The sequence below is a fragment of the Pipra filicauda genome, unplaced genomic scaffold (genome assembly GCF_003945595.2).
Source record: "Pipra filicauda isolate LSUMZ 115617 unplaced genomic scaffold, ASM394559v2 scaffold26_size5592650_pilon, whole genome shotgun sequence".
Classification (NCBI taxonomy): domain Eukaryota; kingdom Metazoa; phylum Chordata; class Aves; order Passeriformes; family Pipridae; genus Pipra; species Pipra filicauda.
Window position 1 is genome coordinate 4,849,421 of NW_024104387.1, and position 18,962 is coordinate 4,868,382.

An 18,962-nucleotide genomic window follows, 5' to 3' on the forward strand; every position below is an offset into this window, starting at 1 on the left:
ATGCTTTGTCAAATCAAACAAGATACTTTGATGCTAACTGAAAAATGAGCCCCACTTACAAAATAACTGCTCCCCCCTAAGGTGCTCTGACCATGATAGAATTCTTAAGATAATGAAAATGTTGTGGTCATGGAATCCTGAACCATATGGTAAGTTTTGATCCCATGTTCAGTTTCCTCACTGGGGAACCAGAACAAAGCACAGGACCTAAGCCATTCTCTGGAGCACAGGTACACAAAGACATTTCACTACCCTAAATGCTCACTTTTTTTAATATTGTAGAATTACCTTTCCAACAGTAAGAGACATGGATCTAGATGAACGAGGCACTCCATCTTCTACATAGAAAAAAGATAAAAACCAGTCTTAGACTATATGAGTATCTATAAATACTAATAGAGCCTTTGCTTGTATTTCAAACTCAGATACAGTATATTTATACAAGGTCTGTAGTGACCACATATTTATCTGTCATGCAGTTCTGATCTCAGCTTCACCTGCAGAAGAAATTTGAAATAATTGCAAAAATCAAACCATTAGTATCTTTACTGAGATCAGGCAAAAGGCCACTATCTACTTCCACATACAGATACTTGCAAAATAAAATACTTATATTTCAGTTTCCAGCACAGAAAAGACAAGGTTGCAAAAAAAAAAAAGTTTTAAATAATGAAATTTTGCCATTATCCATCACCTAAAAGGCAGCTGCATTAAAATTGCACAGGCTATGTGCATGTGAAAGAGGCCAATGAAAATGTCATTGAATCTCATCAGAATCTGGTAAGTGAAAGTGATTTCAAATTACTGTAGTATAGCATCAAGTATGGTTCATATGAAACACTTGAACTTATTTCTCCAACTTTTTTAAATCTACTCCTGTACATCAGAACTTCATGAATAGGCTTCATGGTGCTTCACTTTTAATCATTAAGAGCACCAATATCTCCCTGTATAGAGGCAAGACAAACCCTTAAATTTTAATTTTTTTTTACCAGATGCACCATAGCTTCTGCTAGAATTCTGATTGGCAAGTTTCTTGAACTCCATTAGTTCAGCATGATCCTTTTCATATGTTCTTTTCAGATTTTCCACATACTGCATCATTACTTCTGTTGCCTTTGACATGCGTTTCTCCTAAGGAAGACAAGAAAGAAATACCCAGTTAAACTCTACATGCCTCCAACAAATCATTTGCCTTTATATCTATGCTCCCTGTCAGGGCTAAATCTGAAATAGCTGTTCTTTAAGAAATATTGGTACCTCCACAACTAATTCCTAAGCTAGTTAAAGACAAATGCACATGCATTCATACATATTTCACAGAATATCATAATTTATGTTGACATGTATTTATACAGCCTGCTTGTGTGCCCATCTGATTAGTTATGTGGCATGCTACATTGGTTTTCAAACCCTCAAGGGTCTTAGTCACTGGCATCAGTCTGGTTGCTTAAAAGGGAACAGTCTTGAACCTGGGTGCATATTGCTGTGTTCTCATTTATACTTGCTCTGTTCTTATACTCTTTATAGTTGTCTGACTGAGCCACTGCCCAAGGCAGGTGACTGAACTAGATGAGCTTTTTGACCCAGAAAGGTTTTCTTACTAGTGCTGCACTGATTTGAGATAAGTTTCATGTGATGCAGCTGTAGTTCTGAGTAATGCATTCAGAATAATGTTCCTATTGTACAGATGTTGAATAGCTTAATGGGTAACCTTTTTCTGTTTGAATCTTATTTCCAGACTGAAATGGTGTCTTCTCTGATGCTGCAATAAATGTCTTTAATCTGTCAAAAGGGCAAATAAAACTCAAAGGGCGAGTGTAACCTCTAGCTATGGCTGAAAAAGAGAGAGAGGGAACAAGTGCAGGCAGGATACAGGTTAAACACCAGGATGTTCCTACCTGGCGAACGGCTCCGACCATCTCGGCGCGACTCGACAGCCTGGCAGCCAAACGCCGCAGGACAGCGATGTCCTCCAGCAGCTTCTGGTAAGCTTCCCTGTGCTCATAGTGGTGCCACAGGTGAGCTGAGGACTGGAGAGGAAATACATAAGATTTATCATCATGTCTTGCCACTTCTAGTTTTCAAATGAAGTAGCCAGAGCCACAAAAAGGGGTTAAAATGTCTAGGCAGAACCAGCCATGGACAGAGTGGCCCCAAAGGAATGCCAGCACTACCACCACAGACGACCTAGAGAGTGCTGCTGCTGTTTCAGGAGTTAAAGAGGGCTCAGCACATTTGCAACACTCTCCCTCCTGAAATTTGTCATGAATCGTGCCTCACTGCCTGTGCACTTTACAGATGACAAGTTTATTTGAACTAGCACTTAAAAATCATTCCTGAAGCACAAACATTTTAATTCCCTGGGCACAGGGTGTTAAGGACATGCATCTCCTTTCAGTGTCATGATACTCCACTTTCATTTGGAACATGAGATATTATAGTCTCAAGAATTCCAGATGTAAAAGAATAATTAAAAAAATAACATAGCCTGTAAATCAAATGGCAATTGCAATTTCTGAACCTCTTTTTGTCAGTCAATAGGCGCATCTATTCACTGGATTAATACTGTCACTTTGACAGCACAGATTAACACTGGAAAGCATCAAAGCATATAAATTCCTTGGGATTGGTTCCCAAAAGCAAGAATGCATTTAGATGTTTTATTAGCCAAAGCCTTAGAGAATATCTCTTCGCTGAATACATTTTCTGTTCACAGAGAAATTTGTTATGAGACAACCCTATACAATTTAGTTCAGTCTCACAGGCAGACTTTGTCATGCTGCATGATTTCTATATTCTAAAGGAGCATTTTTAGGATGGAATAGTTTTGGCAAAGAGGTTGTTTTAAGTAATTAATCACTGTGCTGCTGTCCACATATTTTCCCTCTGTCCAGCTGCAATGTCCCCTAGTTCTCTGCAACCCCTCACTTGTATTGCTGCAAGAGTAAGTCAAGGAGTTGAAATGATGTGAGAAAAGAAAAACCTTTCCTCCTCTTTTTCTCCCCTGCCTCAAAAGAAGGGAGGTAAGTATCTTTTAAGTGGAGTTGTTTCAGAAATTGCATTTATAGTGCGAACCTTTGGTGTAGAAACACAGCCAAGAGACTGATGAATCTGGCACAACAACAACAACAATTGCAGCCACAAAAATTTTTTTACACTTATTTATCATGGAAGCTACGTTGATAATAAATTGCAACCAAAATTTGACTGCAAGAACCAAGAAAGCATAAGGGAAGAATCTGTCTGAGAAAAATCATGCACAGAATTTCAGATTTTCCATTTTTTTCCTTGGCAGCTGTAAGCTGCTTATTTTCTTGAACAAATCGAAGTTCACGTAGATCAGCTTTCTCTGGAAGTTAGGTTTTTGAATAACAAACATCAGTTATCACCAGATTGATTAAAAGAATCAGAAAGACTGGTAAAACTGTCATTGAGCCATATAACGTATGCCTGCCCTACAGAAATGAAGATAACCTCTCAATGAGATTGGAACAAGTCTGGGTCTAATATGATAGAGATTATACAGAAGTCATCACTACATTTAATTGCTTGTTAGTTTATTCCATTGTATAGAACAAAAGCTTTCATAGGAATGGCAGTTTTCACTCGGTTATAAATTACATAAAAAAGCTTGTAAAAGCCAGACTGTAGTGTGTGAACTGCAGAGAGGAAGAAAAAGCTAATCACATCTGTCCCATGCTGGCAACGTGGTCCTTGGTGCCTAATTAGGGATTCTTAAGAGAAATACATGGCAAACCTAACAGACATTTTTTCAGTCTGAAAATCCTGAGATTTAATAGGTTATTTTTGCTTGCTCTTTACGAAGAGAACAGAGGGAAGGGCAGCAAAACATTCAAAACATCTGGGGTTTTTTTTCCCAAAACAATTAATCTGGAAATGCAGATTTGAAATTACAGATGAAAAGATGTAAGTATCTTTTTGATAGTATGCTTTCTTACCTGATGACGTACTTGATAATGTAAATTGGAGAAATATATGTTTTCCTCACTATTTCTCCTAAGAATGGCAGCACCTCCTTGTAATGTGCAAACTGGGTCTACATCTTTCATTTAGCAGCATGACATCTAACCATCCCTTCCCTTTTCTGCACAGAAACATGTGCAGCACGTAGGTTGATACATCTCAGAGATATATTTGTCATTTCAGTTAGAAAATGCAGAGAAAGCTGGCAGGAAGGGCTGAAAACTGCTGCTATAAAGGAACATCAGGGACAGCTGGAATAGAAGTGTATTCAGGCCCAAAACCTGATCCTGAGGGTACATGTATTCCCTAAGTAATCCTCACTGTTTCCTTTCCTGTACCACCTTCTTGTATCTGCATCTTTCAAGTTGCAAATGTCAGGACTCAGGTTTCAGACCATTTCAGAACTGACCAGCAAATTTATAGTATTTATGGCCAGATGTAGGGCAACATCCTCTATGCCTTTCCAGCAATGGTGGCCCACTGTGGCAGAAAATGCTCTCTCTCCTGTCGGGTGGCAGGCAGCTCACAGTAAGGAGCTCAAGCAGCAGAAAATGTAGTTTTGGGGCTGAATTTACAGTACATGTAAGAAATAACAGTCATGCATATTTCCAGTGTGTGTGCACTTCCATGGACACTACAGTTCAGGAAAAGAATTCCTGCTGTTTTCTTACCGTAATGGCTGCTTTAAAGTTTTCCAGTTCCTTCTCAGCATTCTCTTCTGTAAGATTTCTCTCTCTCTCTGCTTGGTTAATTCTAGATTCCAACGTGTAACTATCATTTCTAAAGGCCAAGGAAAGTTGTACAAATACATTCTGTTTGGATTAAAAAAAGGCATTTTTTCAATAAGTCTCACAGCAATGTAATTTCCAATAACAGTTTATGAATAGGTATGTGTTTAACAAACTTCGGTGCTTAAATAAGTATTGAAACGGAAAACTGAAGATATTTTTGAAAATTATTTTGTTTCAAAAGTCACTTCTATTTACTTCCACTAAATTATGAGTAAATGTGCTATTGCCTCTTTTCCTGACTGTTTTTCTGGGAGCTCAGTAGAGCAGAGACACAATGAAGGAAGTAGCCTACCAGAAGCACCAGAATCACAATGGATCTGTTTTCTAGCTGGACTTCCTCCAAGGGTCCCCAAGGTTTTTAAACAGATAGTCTGTGCAGAGGAAGTCCAGAGATGAGCTCAGCATTAGCATTGTTTTACCTCAGGGATAAACACCTACCATTGAAGCCAGAGAAAGATTAAGTGCTAACGTTTTTATTCTCTTGCACCCTGTTTTTAAAGATTGTTTCTTTCTTCACCAGACACGTTATTTCTTAGGATTAATACTTTGCAAAGCACAAGGCACCAATAGTTCCATGTATCTATGTAAATAAAGATCATTTTCTTGACTGGTATATCAAAAAGAAAAAGAAACAAAGCCTGCAAGTTAAAGAGCAACCTGCAAACAAAATTATTGGCTTAAACTGAGAAAGCAAAAACTATGTAAACTAACAGCAAGATATTATTAAAAACTGCCCCAAAGCTCCTATTGGCCAATAAAAATGCAATTTAACTTGTTTAGTTTCTGCTCCCATTTAATCTCAATTTTTTCACTACTTTATGTATATATTATAATAATTTCCAAAATGAATGCCTATTTCATTATGAAAAACACACATACAAATGTTTTGCTTATTCCTACTCTGTCTTTTTACAGTTCATGTTGCTCTTCTTTCACAAAGTCGTTATGTTGATTGAGGTCAAAATGTTTTTTTTCTGAGAAATATTTTTTTGGGAAAAAGAATCATCCCATTACCTTGTTCTAATAACGACCCTTAGACTTACAGTAACCACTTAAAATTGAAGCATATGCCCAAAATAATTAGTTTAGGAACATACTTACCTCAACTTCTTTTTCAGTAAGTGGAGGGGAGCTAGAAATAAAAGCAAAAAAATCACATTTTAATGTGTTTTGTCTCTAAAACCAAAGCTATTCTAATATTTGATTGAAAAGAACAATGTAACATATGCTTGAGGTTTATGAGTTTTCCACTACATTTCAGTATTGATTACAATCAAGCAGTGCTCTCTCTGAATTCTTCACCTTGTGCATTCATTTACATAAAATATTGTATATAACAGTTCCTTCATGACAAATGTTAAATATTTATTTCATTGGCACAGAGGACACTTATTGACTGTTTCAAATGACTGAAGGCCTCTGGCGTTTTTGGAACAAAAACACTTGGGTGAATGCAGGAATTAGTTTAGCCCAAATATTTTTTGAATTGTTTTAATGCCTTGCAAAGCCCAAATCAGTGAATTTGCAAGCGAGTCTTTCAACTACATTTGCAAAATAAGCTCAATTTCCCCGAAAAATTGTCACCTGCAGAAAAATTGCAGAATTCTTACCTGCCCCAATTCTACCATGGGTAAGCATTATCTGCCCTGATTATTTTTCTGGGGGAGAGAAATACCAATGCTTTCAACATGAATTTATACCTGCAGCAGCAATCCTGGAAGCCAGGAGTGGAAAAATCCGTATTAAAATCTACTTGTAACAGGAAATTTAGGTTTCAGACTTTTTATGTTAGAGTTTACAAACTGATTTTAAAAGTTGGCCGGTTACTGGAAGCTGGTGCCCTCTTCAAAATTTTTCAGAAAATCCATGTTGCACATTTTAAGATGCAGAGATTTATCTGCTTGTGTGGACCTCTATGAATGGAACTCCATAAAGGGAGTTCACTGGAACCCATTAGTGTTCCTTCTCCCGGATGATCTTTCCACTTCTAATGAGCTTTTACCTTCCTGGAAGCGATTTGTGCACGCGGAGTTTTCGCAGCAATACATCAGGAATGCTGGGCATGACATCAGAGCTATTCTTTGGCTCTTCCTCTTCAGTGGGGGAAGGGAGAGGTGAAGGGCCTGAAGACATTTTCAGATTTAAAAAAAAATTATGTTATTTGAAAAGTCATGCATTAACTATTAAAAGTCAGCATCTCAGAGGCAAATAGGACCTCTTAGCTTAACTGTGTCCTTTTTAAAATCAGTGAGGCTTCCACCCAACTCTACTGGGAGCAATACTGAACAAAAAGTAAAGGTCTATCCCTTCATGCAGAATGTTACTTCCTCTATGGCATGTGGTGATACATCACTCATCCCTCCTTTACAGCTAAAGATTCCCTGTCTTCCTCTTGAGGAGTGACAACAAAAGTAATCTGCAAAATCATCATTGAAAAACTGAAGTAATATGTGCTCTGACAGTCTCTAATGCACTGAAAAATAATTTTTGTATTAGTATTTTTCCTAGAGTTCAAACTGAATGCAGATTCAGCACTTGAACTTCTAACCTAATGTTTTGCATTTGTGCTTTACATCATTTCTGGAATATTTGACATGAGATTTTCTAGGAGAATACTGTCATTTCCTCAGGCTTTAAATGCCACCTACCAAGATAAAGTCTAGTGTAATGTACTACACTAGAGACTTTGTGCACCATTTATGGTAATGAATTACAACATGCACTCATTTCATTGCATGTGCATTGAAACACGACATAAAGATTATCCTTACTTTCTCTACTTCTATCACTTTCATAAGGACTGAGTATGGCTCAAACTTTTTTTTTTTTAATTCATATTACTTAGCTTTTGTATTTTAATTTTATTTAATTTTATATATAATGATTCCCTTCTCTCCTCCTATCTTGCCAGAATTTACTGAAGGACCTTCCTGTAGGAAAGGCAGGTTCCCCAGTTTGAATCTCAGACTTGGGAAGGTAACTTTGTACATGACTGCTTTTCATTAGGTGTAACAGAAAGATTCTTAGACTTGCAAAACAAATAGTGTGAAAAAGCTCACATTTTATAAATGTGGAGAGCATTAACATGAAAGTCAGAACAAAATGGGAGATTCTTTCTAGCTACATTTTAGTTATGTGCTTTATATTTCCTTTATATTAAAAAATTCCAGTATTGTCTTAAGAACAGTCATGTGTTTCCCCATGAAATGCAGCCTGACACCACAATGTCTCCAGATGTAATTTATTGCACTTATCTAAACTTTTGGAGATGCAAAGTTGTGTTTACTCAGATGATCACAATAACTTGTCATTGATAGAAAACATCATGGAGACAGTATATTGGATTAATAACAGTAATAATGAAGTATCTGGCTATTTCCTACTCTTTAAGCAGAATTACCACTCCAGCTAAAAAGCATAAGATGACTTTTATGACAATGTAAGGAAGTCTCCCTAAAAAATGAACTAAGGATTTGATCCCTCGCTTGTTTTCCCCACTGAGGACAGAGTTGACCCTTAATGTTCTGGCTGTCATTTAGATAAGTTACTGGACTCTAAAAAAACTTGTGATGCTCACGAGATCTTGGCTGGAAAGCTGGATAAAATAATGCTTAGCTTTTCATAATGTTTTGCTCACAACTTTCAAACCTGAAAAAAATTATCCAACGGGCTGGTAAAAGGGCAACTATTTTACATTTTCAAACAGAGCCTGCTAAATAATTTCCAGGAAATTACATAGTAGCAGAGTGACAGGAATAATATTATCACCTCTAAGAATCCAAAGCTATAATCACTAAATATAGAGGACAAGAAGTGTCTTTTAATCTTGTTTCATTCAGACTGACGATGAGACTCTTTCAGAGGTAACATGAAATTCCTCAACCATCTCTCAGTGTAACAGAAACTTAAGGCCTTATGAAATAGTCCCAAAGCAGATCTATGAATTAGCAAAATGAACAGCATTAAGAAAAATTGAGATTGTCTTTGGATCAGATTTTGGACAATCAGTTTCAGTAATGTGGCCTTAAAAACACTCTGAACAAGTCCTGACTTTACTACTTTCAAAGAAATACGCAGTTTTGGTGTAAATATTTTTGTTTGATAGCTCAGCACTATTGCTATTTAATCCTTCCACATGTTGAACTGTCCTCAGGTTTATATCTTTGCTCTTTATTTTTATCCTGAATCTTTTTAGATGCATCAAATCTCTTGTGCTTGCATTAGTTTGGAAAAAAACATTTGGTGCCGGATTTCTTTTTCCTCATTTGTGTAGAGTTTTAAGCCTTTCCCTTAAAAAACCATTTCCTTTATTTTTCTTTAAATATCATAGAAATTGAGCTTAAAAAATCCCCCTTAGGCAAGGCAAATTTTCCCAATCCTTCAATCACATTTATGACTCTTCTGTGGCCTTACTCTTTCTAATAACATTGACATAGAAATGTGTACCAGAAGTGAAAATGCCATTTCAACGCTTGCCACACATATACTAAAATAAAAAAGCAGGAATAAAGCATTCTGTCTCCTGTTTATACTCCCAAGGATTAAATTCACCCTTCTGACCACAATATCTTGCAGAGGTCACATTCATTCAATCCATCACTGCTGAAGAGTTTTTACAGAAAGCCACTGAAACTCAAGGCAGTCCTCCAGCTATTATGTCCAAAATAGACTCAGTTCCACATGTGCATCTTTTCACTTGGTTGTAATAATACCTGCAGCATCTTCTTGGCTCAGGTCATCAAGAAATTCAGGTAGTTCCATTATTGGTCTCTCTTAATCACCATTTATTACCTTCCTCCATGACTGCTTCAACTACTGTTGCAACTGAACAAAAAGACTTTTCCTCCCACCCCTCCAACAGTCAATTATAAGAATCAGTGTATAACAAACACTCCTTTCAGCTTTTATGATACTGCACCTTTTTCCTGTTCAGCTGCTTCACTAAGTTCAGGAAGTTTAAGTCCAACTAAATTTTGATTTCTCATCAAAATATGCTCCTGTTAAGAAAAATAGTAACATATCTAAGTAACTGAACTAGAAATCTCAGGTTAAATATCCCTTCCATGTGAACAGTGAATATAACATTTACTTTAGTTAATAAACATAATGCAGATTATCTATATTAACTTATAGTCAGGTGTTACATAGCACATATACACAGACATTCACACACACTTTAAATTATTACATATTTCACATTTCATGCAGGCATTATTTAGAAAAAATCCTGGTCATGCAAACAGAGATTTGCAAAATGTGCCTCTTACTCAAATAGAAATACAGAGTTTTGAAAAAGAGAGTTTTAGTAATTGGGAGTGAAAAAAAGCAATTTTGGACACAGCTCCATTAACTACTAAGCATCCCAGAAAACAGAGAAAATTCAGAAAATCATGTATATGAGACTTGGCCACTTTGACTTGATTAAGACCAGAGCTTGGGATTCTACAGCTGCAAGTTAATGCTTCACTGTCTCTGTATTCTGCCCCTACTCCTTACAGGTAGGGAAAAATGCTCTCCAGAATTAAATCTTGTTGTATCATTTCTCCTTTTATCATCTCTTTCATATTCTCACATATTTTTTAAAATTCACAAACACCTGCTTTTGTTTGTGAGTAGACAATTCCTACTGGAGGCAAAGTTCAAAGCTCACCTAACTGGAATTACATATTGTGTTATATTAATTTTTTAATTCTGTTATTTGTGCTTAGCAACTTCTAAGCCATTCAGAACTAGACTCATAGAATGGTTTGGTTTGGAAGGGATCTTAAAAATCATTGAGATCAAAACCCTGACCAGGGACATCTTCCACTGGGCCAAGTTGCTCAAAGCCCCATCCAACCTGTTCTTGAGCACTTCCAGGAATGGAGCATCCTCAGCTTCTCTGGGCAGCCTGTTCCAGTGCCTCACCACCCTCACAGTAAAGACTTTCTTCCAACATTATATTGCTCAAGTGTCTCTATTATCAAAACTTACAGTACGTGTACACTAAGACTAGGTGTGTTATATAAAAGATGAGTAGCTGAGCTGCCATTCCCAATACAATGAGAATGAATTAACCAAAGGGCAGAATTTGAGGTCCTCGCCTGTCAGCCCTTTGTTCAGCTTAAAATATTGACTACTGGGGATCAAAGAAAATATTCTTATTAAGCTGTTCAGCAAAGTACCTACTACTACTTTTTTTTTTTCTTTCAAAGGACATTCCTGTAATAAAGACATGGTAGTTGTTTTCTTATGGTGGTTTATCATTTCATGACATTTCTGCCTTTTTTCTTAGGGTTTAATTCTTAACTTTTACTAATCATTTAGACAATTATTTAGCAATTAGTTTATAGATACCACAGTGTCCAAGTCTATGCTTCTGAATTCTGACACATTTGCAATGTTAGAATTAGGAACTGTGAGTCTGGACATTCTCTACCTGCCCTTGCCCTCAGAGACCCCCAGTTTTACAGCTCTGGACACTTTGAGACATTTTCTGAGAATGTTCAATAAGCAAATAATCATACCAAAACCATTTACTGTCCCCTCAGACCTGCAACTGTAATGTTATTGCAAAGGCTGGTATTCCTGAATGACAGGACTGCTGCCTTCAGAAGGGAGAGTACCAACCAACACAGGACTCAAAGACACTCAGCTGAACAAAGTAAAAGTGAATTTTAAATCCTAATAAAGTTTACAAACAATATATAATACACAAAGGCTTGTAAGCCCTTATACAAGAGTACAGTAACTCCAAACTTCAGTAACAGATTTCTGTTTATACAGAGGTCTCAGCCCACTCATACAGAAATGAAACAATTAGTCACTATATTGTGAGAGCCTGTGGATCTGAGGACAATTCTGATGGAGCAGAAAAAGCATATCACAGGGAAGCAAAGGAAGTAAAAAAGCATAAGTGACTCTTTTAAAGAGAACTTCAGGTCTAAAATTCTCTTCAGAAATAAAATTAGATCAATTTAGTCCCATGTACGTTTTACAAATAAAATGATCGTTAATCGGTTGCTTTCTCTTTATAGGTCATGTAAATGATGCAAAAAATGATCTATACTGTGTTGTAGACTCACCTTTCTGTCAGACTGAAAGCAATTAGTCCATTCTTTCAGTATGACAATGTGCCAGAGCACATACATGCATACTGAAGATACCACAGTGCACTTGAGGCATGTTGAAATAAAATAATTCCATGGAATTACTTACAGGTTACAATTTACTAAAGTTGCAAAGGAAAAACATGATACAATTCTGTGTTGATTTTGCTGAAACTGTTTCCTACTATATCACTATATGTATCTTGCATTTTTAAATAATGCTAAGCAAGTTGGAAGTTTAGCAAGACATGAAAACAACCTTAAAACAGGATACAAGTGGTTAGGACTCACCTCTCTGAGCTTTGTCAGCTTCTGCATTCGAACTGGTTGAACTTGGATTTGAAGGTCTTTGAATGCTTTTAACTGATTGCTGGGTTTGTTACCAGCAAAGCTTTTATCTTCCTCAGATGGTAATTTTGAAGGTGTTTTCTCTTTCTGCCCAGGCTCCAAGCTGTCCCATGACACAGCCCGTAGCAGAGGAGGACGCAGTCCACACAGTTTAAATTCTGGTTTACATGAAACTTTATGGTCCCTCATTTCTGGAACAGGCATTTTTAGCTTTGAGTCCATATTTCCTATCCCTGGTCCTGGTAGATGGGTTCTTAAAGGAACATCATTTTCTTTTCCTTTCTTGAGGAATGATTTTCCAAGTTCATTTTCACAAACATTCATGCAAGTATTAAGAGACATTCTGCCACCATCACCACCTGCAGGGGAGCATTTGGGTAAAGTATCCATATGTTTACGTGGATCAAAGTTTTCTTTTTGGTCAGATAGCTTCTCTTTGGAGTTTTCAAAACCAGCAGAACGAGGAACCAACCTTCCCTGAGAAATCTTTCTTTGATCATTCTGCCTTCGATCAATTAATCCTTTTGCAGCATTCTGAAAGTAGAGGGACACACATAAAACAAAGAAACAAATCCAGATTCCTCTGTTCTCCCGCCCAAGGACAGATTTTCACTGTAAAAAGCCATTTCCTTTTCAGTGACATTTGCTTTTAAACATGTGCTGTTGACAAAAGAAATAATTTTTAAAAGGCACTTAAAGAATACTGAATTGGGAATCTCCTCTCTGAACTTTTGAGTTAACCTCTCCCATTCCAGACTCCATTACAGCAATGCTCACACAGCCAAGTTCCTCATCATTTTAATGTAAGGTTTGTCTGAACACACACCTTTAACCCTGTATCTTACAGCACTGTTACTTTCCTTTGTCTCTTTTCTGTTAGTCCCTCACCTCCCAAGGGAACAAAACCCCATGGGCTTGTACAGTAAGTTAAAGCACATATTGTAATTTCTCTCTTCTTTCTTTGTGCGCAGTACCACAGATGATAATTTGGTTGCAATCTCTACAGGAGAAGAATTTTTGCCTATACCTGTATTTTGTCTAAGGGTACCTGTGTCAGCAATTTAAGGCCACCAACATACAATCTGACCATGGGCTCTGCCTTAAATATTTGCTGCTCCTCTCCTTTATAGTTACTGCTCCAAAACTCTGGCGCCATAGTGGTTTTTGCAAACATGGCCCATTCCACACACAGAGAAACCTCTTTAACCAATATCACCTAAAACAAATTAGGAAACATTCATATAAACTTCTCCACTGGTAGTTGTGTGGAGCAGTAACATCCCACCAGTGGTAAGGAACACAAACCTCTTCCACTGAACCAAAGGGGTCTGGAAGAGGATGTCTGTCTGAAACACTGGCATACACCAAAGTGGCTATGGTAGATATTTTTGCTTTACTTCTAAAGTCATTTAGTGTACTGATTTTAATTGAGCTAGTGCAGGGTGCATTATAGGATGTAAATATCAACTGCAGGCCCATTGTCCTCCACCACATTTGCAGGTGCTTCACAATTTCCTAGAGCAGTATAATTTTCTCTTCACTCACTGAACAGTTTTTCAGCGTTTTTAGTCACAGAAACAAATTATGTGTTAAGACACAACCAGCAGACTTTGTTCACCTCTTAACATGAAACACTTACCTCTGCAGTTTGCCTGTCATCCTCTTTCACAGTTCTGTTATTCTAGCAAAAAAAGGGAAGAAAGAATTGCCTTACATGGTTATCTTTCACATCTGTGCTGCAAATGTTAGATATAGATATTAATGGATGAACTTTGAATCTCTTAATTTTTACATTGCTTGTCACATTTATTTATGAAATAAATTTAGGGATTAGTTTTTTTTGTAGATTAGGATTATATTGGATCTTCTTCTATTTTCTACACTTAACAGATCTTTATGATCTTTCAGCACTTGTTACCTCATGGATTTTTGTCTTCAGAGTAAACATTTATTAGTCCCTCGCTCTGCAGAAAAAACACATCAATAATCCAATCTTGCTGTATATAAACCAGTATTCCAAACATCCCATTTCCCTGGGGACTAAAAGAGCAGTACATACTAATATAGTACTGTAAAAACCAGGTTACTGCCCAGACTATTCAGCTCTTACCTGCCCTGGAGATACTGACTCAATACTAGTGGTTGTGCATGCATCAGACCCTGGAAAGATACACACATAATTAGGGCATATTCTGATATTCTGCTCAGTTTTTACCTCTATAGCATTAGCAACACATACGTGCACAGTTCTCCATAATATAGAAAGGAAAAAATTTAAAGGTTAAAAAAACTAATTTAAAGGAAAAAAATATTCAAAAATACAGCAAGCGAAAGATCATTAAAGCTTCTCAAAACTCCATTATTGAATAGTTTAAAAAAGTAGAACATGTAACCTTGCAGCACCACAGGAATAAAAATATAATTAAATATATATATGTAAAACTGTATTTTATATACATTCATGGGCTTTATAATATTCGAGAGTAGAGACTTAAATTTACTCTTGACTTCTCCTCAACAAATACTAATTTTTTTTTTGTGTGAGCTTTTATAAATTAAACTTTGAACCTGAAAATGGTTGGACTTGTTGATCTTAGAGGTCTTTTCCACCCTTACCTATTCTATGATCATTTTACCTGATGGAACTGGAAGAGTGAGAGAGTTGCTCCGAGATGCTACTGGTGAAACTTTAGGACTAAGAGTAGGGGAAACTGCTTCATTAGAAAAAAGACAAAAACAAAAAAAAAAGGTAACTTTACTTTCTAGGCTTGTAGCTTCTGAATTTTTAAAATTCAGATAAGATTAAAGCATGAATATCATAGTCATCAGTCATATGTTTTTCCAGAATCTGACAAGTAATTTTAAGTAAGTTAGGAACTTAAAGTATGTTTTATTTTTTATACCTGCCAAAAACTAATACTATTTTGTTGATACAGAGAATCCTTGTTCTCCTCAGTTTTCTGATACTGTAAGCACTGCAGAGAAGTAGCATAAAACAGGATTCAGGTGGAATTTAGGAAAAAAAGAAAATTTAATTCTAGTAAGTGTAGCTGTGGGGGTTTTTTTCCCTCCAGAAACTGTCAAGCCAATTTTAAGATGAAACTTTGTTTGAACTGGCTTTTCAAAGCTAAATGAAAGTCCTATTTCATGGTAAAATGGCACTTTGTTCCAGTTTTCAAACACTTCATATAAGGGGAAAAAATAATTTCAATTGACATTCTAGAACAAAACATTTTATTCTGCTGTTTTCAAGGTATGATCTGGTTCATTTAGCTTAGTTTGTGACTATGTTCAGAATAAGAGTCTGTAATTATGTCTGGGGTAATGTTTTATCAGCAGTATGAATCATTAAAATTTCATTTAATGTACAATAGGAGCATTAGGAAGAAAATACCCACAAACAGTAATTTGGGACCATTTTTTAGATTTCAATAGAAATACCTCATGCTTTCTTGTTACAGTATTTGCAGTGTGACATTCAGGCACTTAAAAACTTCACAACGTTTTCCACTGACACATCTGAATACAGAGATCAGTCATTTCTGTTTTATATGGAATCATGAGAGGGGCAGAGGGATTCTGACCCTCAAATGAACAAAGTGTACCTAAACAGCAGCAATGTATGGATTACAGTAGTACCTGTTTGAAGTAGAACATACAATCCTGTTTTCAGAATCTGCACCTACCTGTGGGTGACTCTGGGAGGCTGCTCCTCGACTTTCTGCCTCTGCGCATCAGAAACCTCTCACTCACTTTCTTTGCCTCTTCTAGTAACTCAAGGTTCTTCTTCTTGTCTTCCTCTGATATTTTGACATCTGGTAGCTGATCATTTACCAGGTCAATCACGTGCCCGCTGTTGTCTGTGTAGAAAACATCAGAATTAGAGCTGCACCTCCAGTTTCCAGATATACTGTGGCATGTTGGAGTAACACCTATAAATTTAGCTTTGAGCTTGCATTTAACAAACATTAATGTCTGCTCGTTTCTAATGGTATATTCTCAAGTTTAGAGCAAGTCCTCCAAAACACAGATAACCCACTAAGATTAAATTCCTATGATGAAAGATGCTCTGATATGTGAAACTGCTTTTTTCAGCAGTGTCCCCAATACAGTTGTTCTAATTTCTAAATAGAAGTGGCATTAGATCCATCTCAACTAATAGTCATGGCATTTCTGTTGTAGATTGAGTCTTTTCCTGGAATCTGTATGTTCAGTTTTTCAAGGCTTAGATCCCACAAATTTACCAGGCAAAGATTTATGCACACTAGTTTTAAGAAACAGGTGATTAAATGAAATAATCTATAACTAAAGTGCAGAGTTTGGAAGTTTAAAGATTTTATTCTATGCAGACAGAAGAGCTTTCCCCACAAGAAGCAACAGTAAAGCTGCACCTGGCAAAGCTGTAGGCAGGAGCTGAGTAGCTAAAGCCCAAGAATTATAAAGCTGTTTCAAAAAGCAAATCAATCTCTACTGTGTGGTGGACCTGCAAGAATTTTCCAAAGCAAAATTCCCAATAGAATACCCATTAGAATACCCAAGGGTTAAAGAGGTTGTTGTAAGAGATTGCTTTTCCTCATGCACATTTATGTTGATGTTAGATAATTGACCCAGGAGGGTGCATGGACCACAAACTGAAGGTCACTGCCTTACACTTAGGCCTTTAGGTTAATGCATTGTTTTCTAAACAATTTTAATTATTTGTAGAATGAACCCATTAATTCCTGGCTTCCAGACGGTTTGAAAACACGAAACTTTGAGCACCAATTTTTACAATTCTCAATGATGAAGCAAAGAAGGCAGTCAGTTGTTGGAAAGGCAACTTTGTGAGTTGGTATAAATGGCTTTTACAAGCATCTAAAGAACAGCTTGGATGGGGGGGAGGAGGAAAGTCATCAGGTAATATAAGAAAAACATTTTAAAATCTGACAAGAGCCATTACAGAACCACCAGTTTTCAGAAAAGCTAAGGACATGAGTAAGCAACAAAAATTCAAGGGTTTTTGGTTTGTGGGTGTGGGGTTGTTTCTTCATTGGGTTTTGGTTGATTTTTTGGGGGGAAGGGAGTGGTGCTTTGGCTTTAATTTCCTTAAATTTACATCAATTTCAAGGCTATCAAATATCATGCCCACAGAGTGAATATTCTTAAAGCAACCTATTTTCAGTGAAATATCTGTTTTGGTTTGAACCAAGATTTGTGTGTTAGAATTTTGAGAGATGGCCCTTCCATGACACTTTCCCTCTGCCAGCAAAAGAGAAGATTTGCAAGACATGGTAATTTCCACCTTCCTTGAGCAAGTAAGTTCAAAAGTAACAAAACCCATTATTACTGAATAGTAGTCTCTATTCAACAAGAATTTAAAGCACATACGTCTTCAGCCTTCTAAAAATGTTAAGCTAATGCAGCAATCTAATAATACACATATTTCCCTGAGTCACTCTGCATGCAATTCACTTACAAAATTCAACATGCCAGCAGTATTCCCTGTGCATGTGAGGGACACATTACATAGGGTGCACAAGAAAAAACTGTAGTCAGTGCAGTCAGACTCCATAATTAGGTCTTTACTGCATGTCCCATTTTCTGAGAAAACATCCCAGCTTAAATGAGTAATCTCTTCTTACCAACAGAAGTCAATGAACTTGTTGAATTCCTATTGGCACGGTTAGAATGTCTCCTATGAGGACTACGAGACCTAGAGAGAAGAATTTTAAAAAAAAGTCCTAATTATCTATAAAAATTTAACAGTAAAAAGAAAGCACTTTGATTAAAAAAAAAAAGAAGACAAAAAGCATTTATTGTAGTTCCTCTCATCTCCAAACAACTGGAAAATGGAGGAGTTGTAGAATGAAGGAAAATTGTAGAAATTGCTCTCACAAAGGAGTTCTGAAATTTGCTAATGACCTCATACACTGTGAGTTTAGATTTCTCAGAAAAAGTCCCACATCTCTTTAGACCATCATCATGACTTAAAACTCATGTAAATGTGGTACATAGCGAAAAAAATTTAGTGTTTTTAAATTGTTACAGCTTCTTAAACTAAGTTTTAAGGCTGAAATAATTCCTTAGGCTCCCACACTGACACTCCCATAACGTCACACGCAAACCCGGTGAAAGTCTCAAATGACTACAGAAATGTAAATACTGATCTGGCAAATAATTTTAAAGGGATGCATTGCAGTTCTGACTCTAAAATAATCTTGAAGTTTGGTGAAGTACAAGCAAATTATAGATTTATAATCATAACTTTCTGATTCATTTTTTCCCCTGTATTTTAAGTCTAATGGCAGGTCAATAAATTAAAAATCCCAGGTCAGGAAGCATGCTTTATCAGAAGAGTGGAAATAACCTTAATTCAACTTAAAACTGAAGTTTTCCACTTCAAACAGAATTATTATTTCCATTTAATAGCTTACTTTCACATATGCTTCACCTCAAGGTGGTATTCTTGTCCCATCCATGTGAACGGGCCCAAATATCTGCTTCAAAACTCATTGTGTTAAATTATTAAATCTGTGTTAAATCCATATTCAAGACATTTAAGTTGTCCAACTCAATGAGTCAGGTTGGCAGGCTTAGTATTATATGCAAGTCTGGTCTTTTAGTATCAGTTATATTCCTGTTCCCCCACCCTGCATCCCAAACACCATCATCAAAATGCAAAGACAATATGAGCAAATCACAAATGGAGAAATAGTAACAATACTTTCATACAATATACATTTCAAAGCAGTATTTTAGAAACACAGCA

The 18,962-nt window shown here is 36.5% G+C and overlaps 1 protein-coding gene across 5 annotated transcripts in view; it reads right to left on the bottom strand.

Annotated features, from left to right (window-relative positions):
* Positions 1-18,962, bottom strand: part of IRAG1 (inositol 1,4,5-triphosphate receptor associated 1) — a 105,454-nt gene that overhangs the window by 11,703 nt on the left and 74,789 nt on the right. For all 5 annotated transcript variants that reach the window (XM_027737032.2, XM_039382468.1, XM_027737076.2 and 2 more), the window contains 13 exons: positions 17,836-17,906; positions 15,901-16,074; positions 14,851-14,928; positions 14,325-14,374; positions 13,854-13,895; positions 12,158-12,748; positions 9,697-9,775; positions 6,781-6,901; positions 5,880-5,910; positions 4,659-4,799; positions 1,902-2,033; positions 993-1,134; positions 289-338 (listed from right to left, as the gene is read on the bottom strand). In XM_027737032.2, coding sequence (XP_027592833.2) covers positions 289-338; positions 993-1,134; positions 1,902-2,033; positions 4,659-4,799; positions 5,880-5,910; positions 6,781-6,901; positions 9,697-9,775; positions 12,158-12,748; positions 13,854-13,895; positions 14,325-14,374; positions 14,851-14,928; positions 15,901-16,074; positions 17,836-17,906 — 1,702 coding nt within the window. The remainder of the gene's footprint in view (positions 1-288; positions 339-992; positions 1,135-1,901; positions 2,034-4,658; positions 4,800-5,879; positions 5,911-6,780; positions 6,902-9,696; positions 9,776-12,157; positions 12,749-13,853; positions 13,896-14,324; positions 14,375-14,850; positions 14,929-15,900; positions 16,075-17,835; positions 17,907-18,962) is intronic.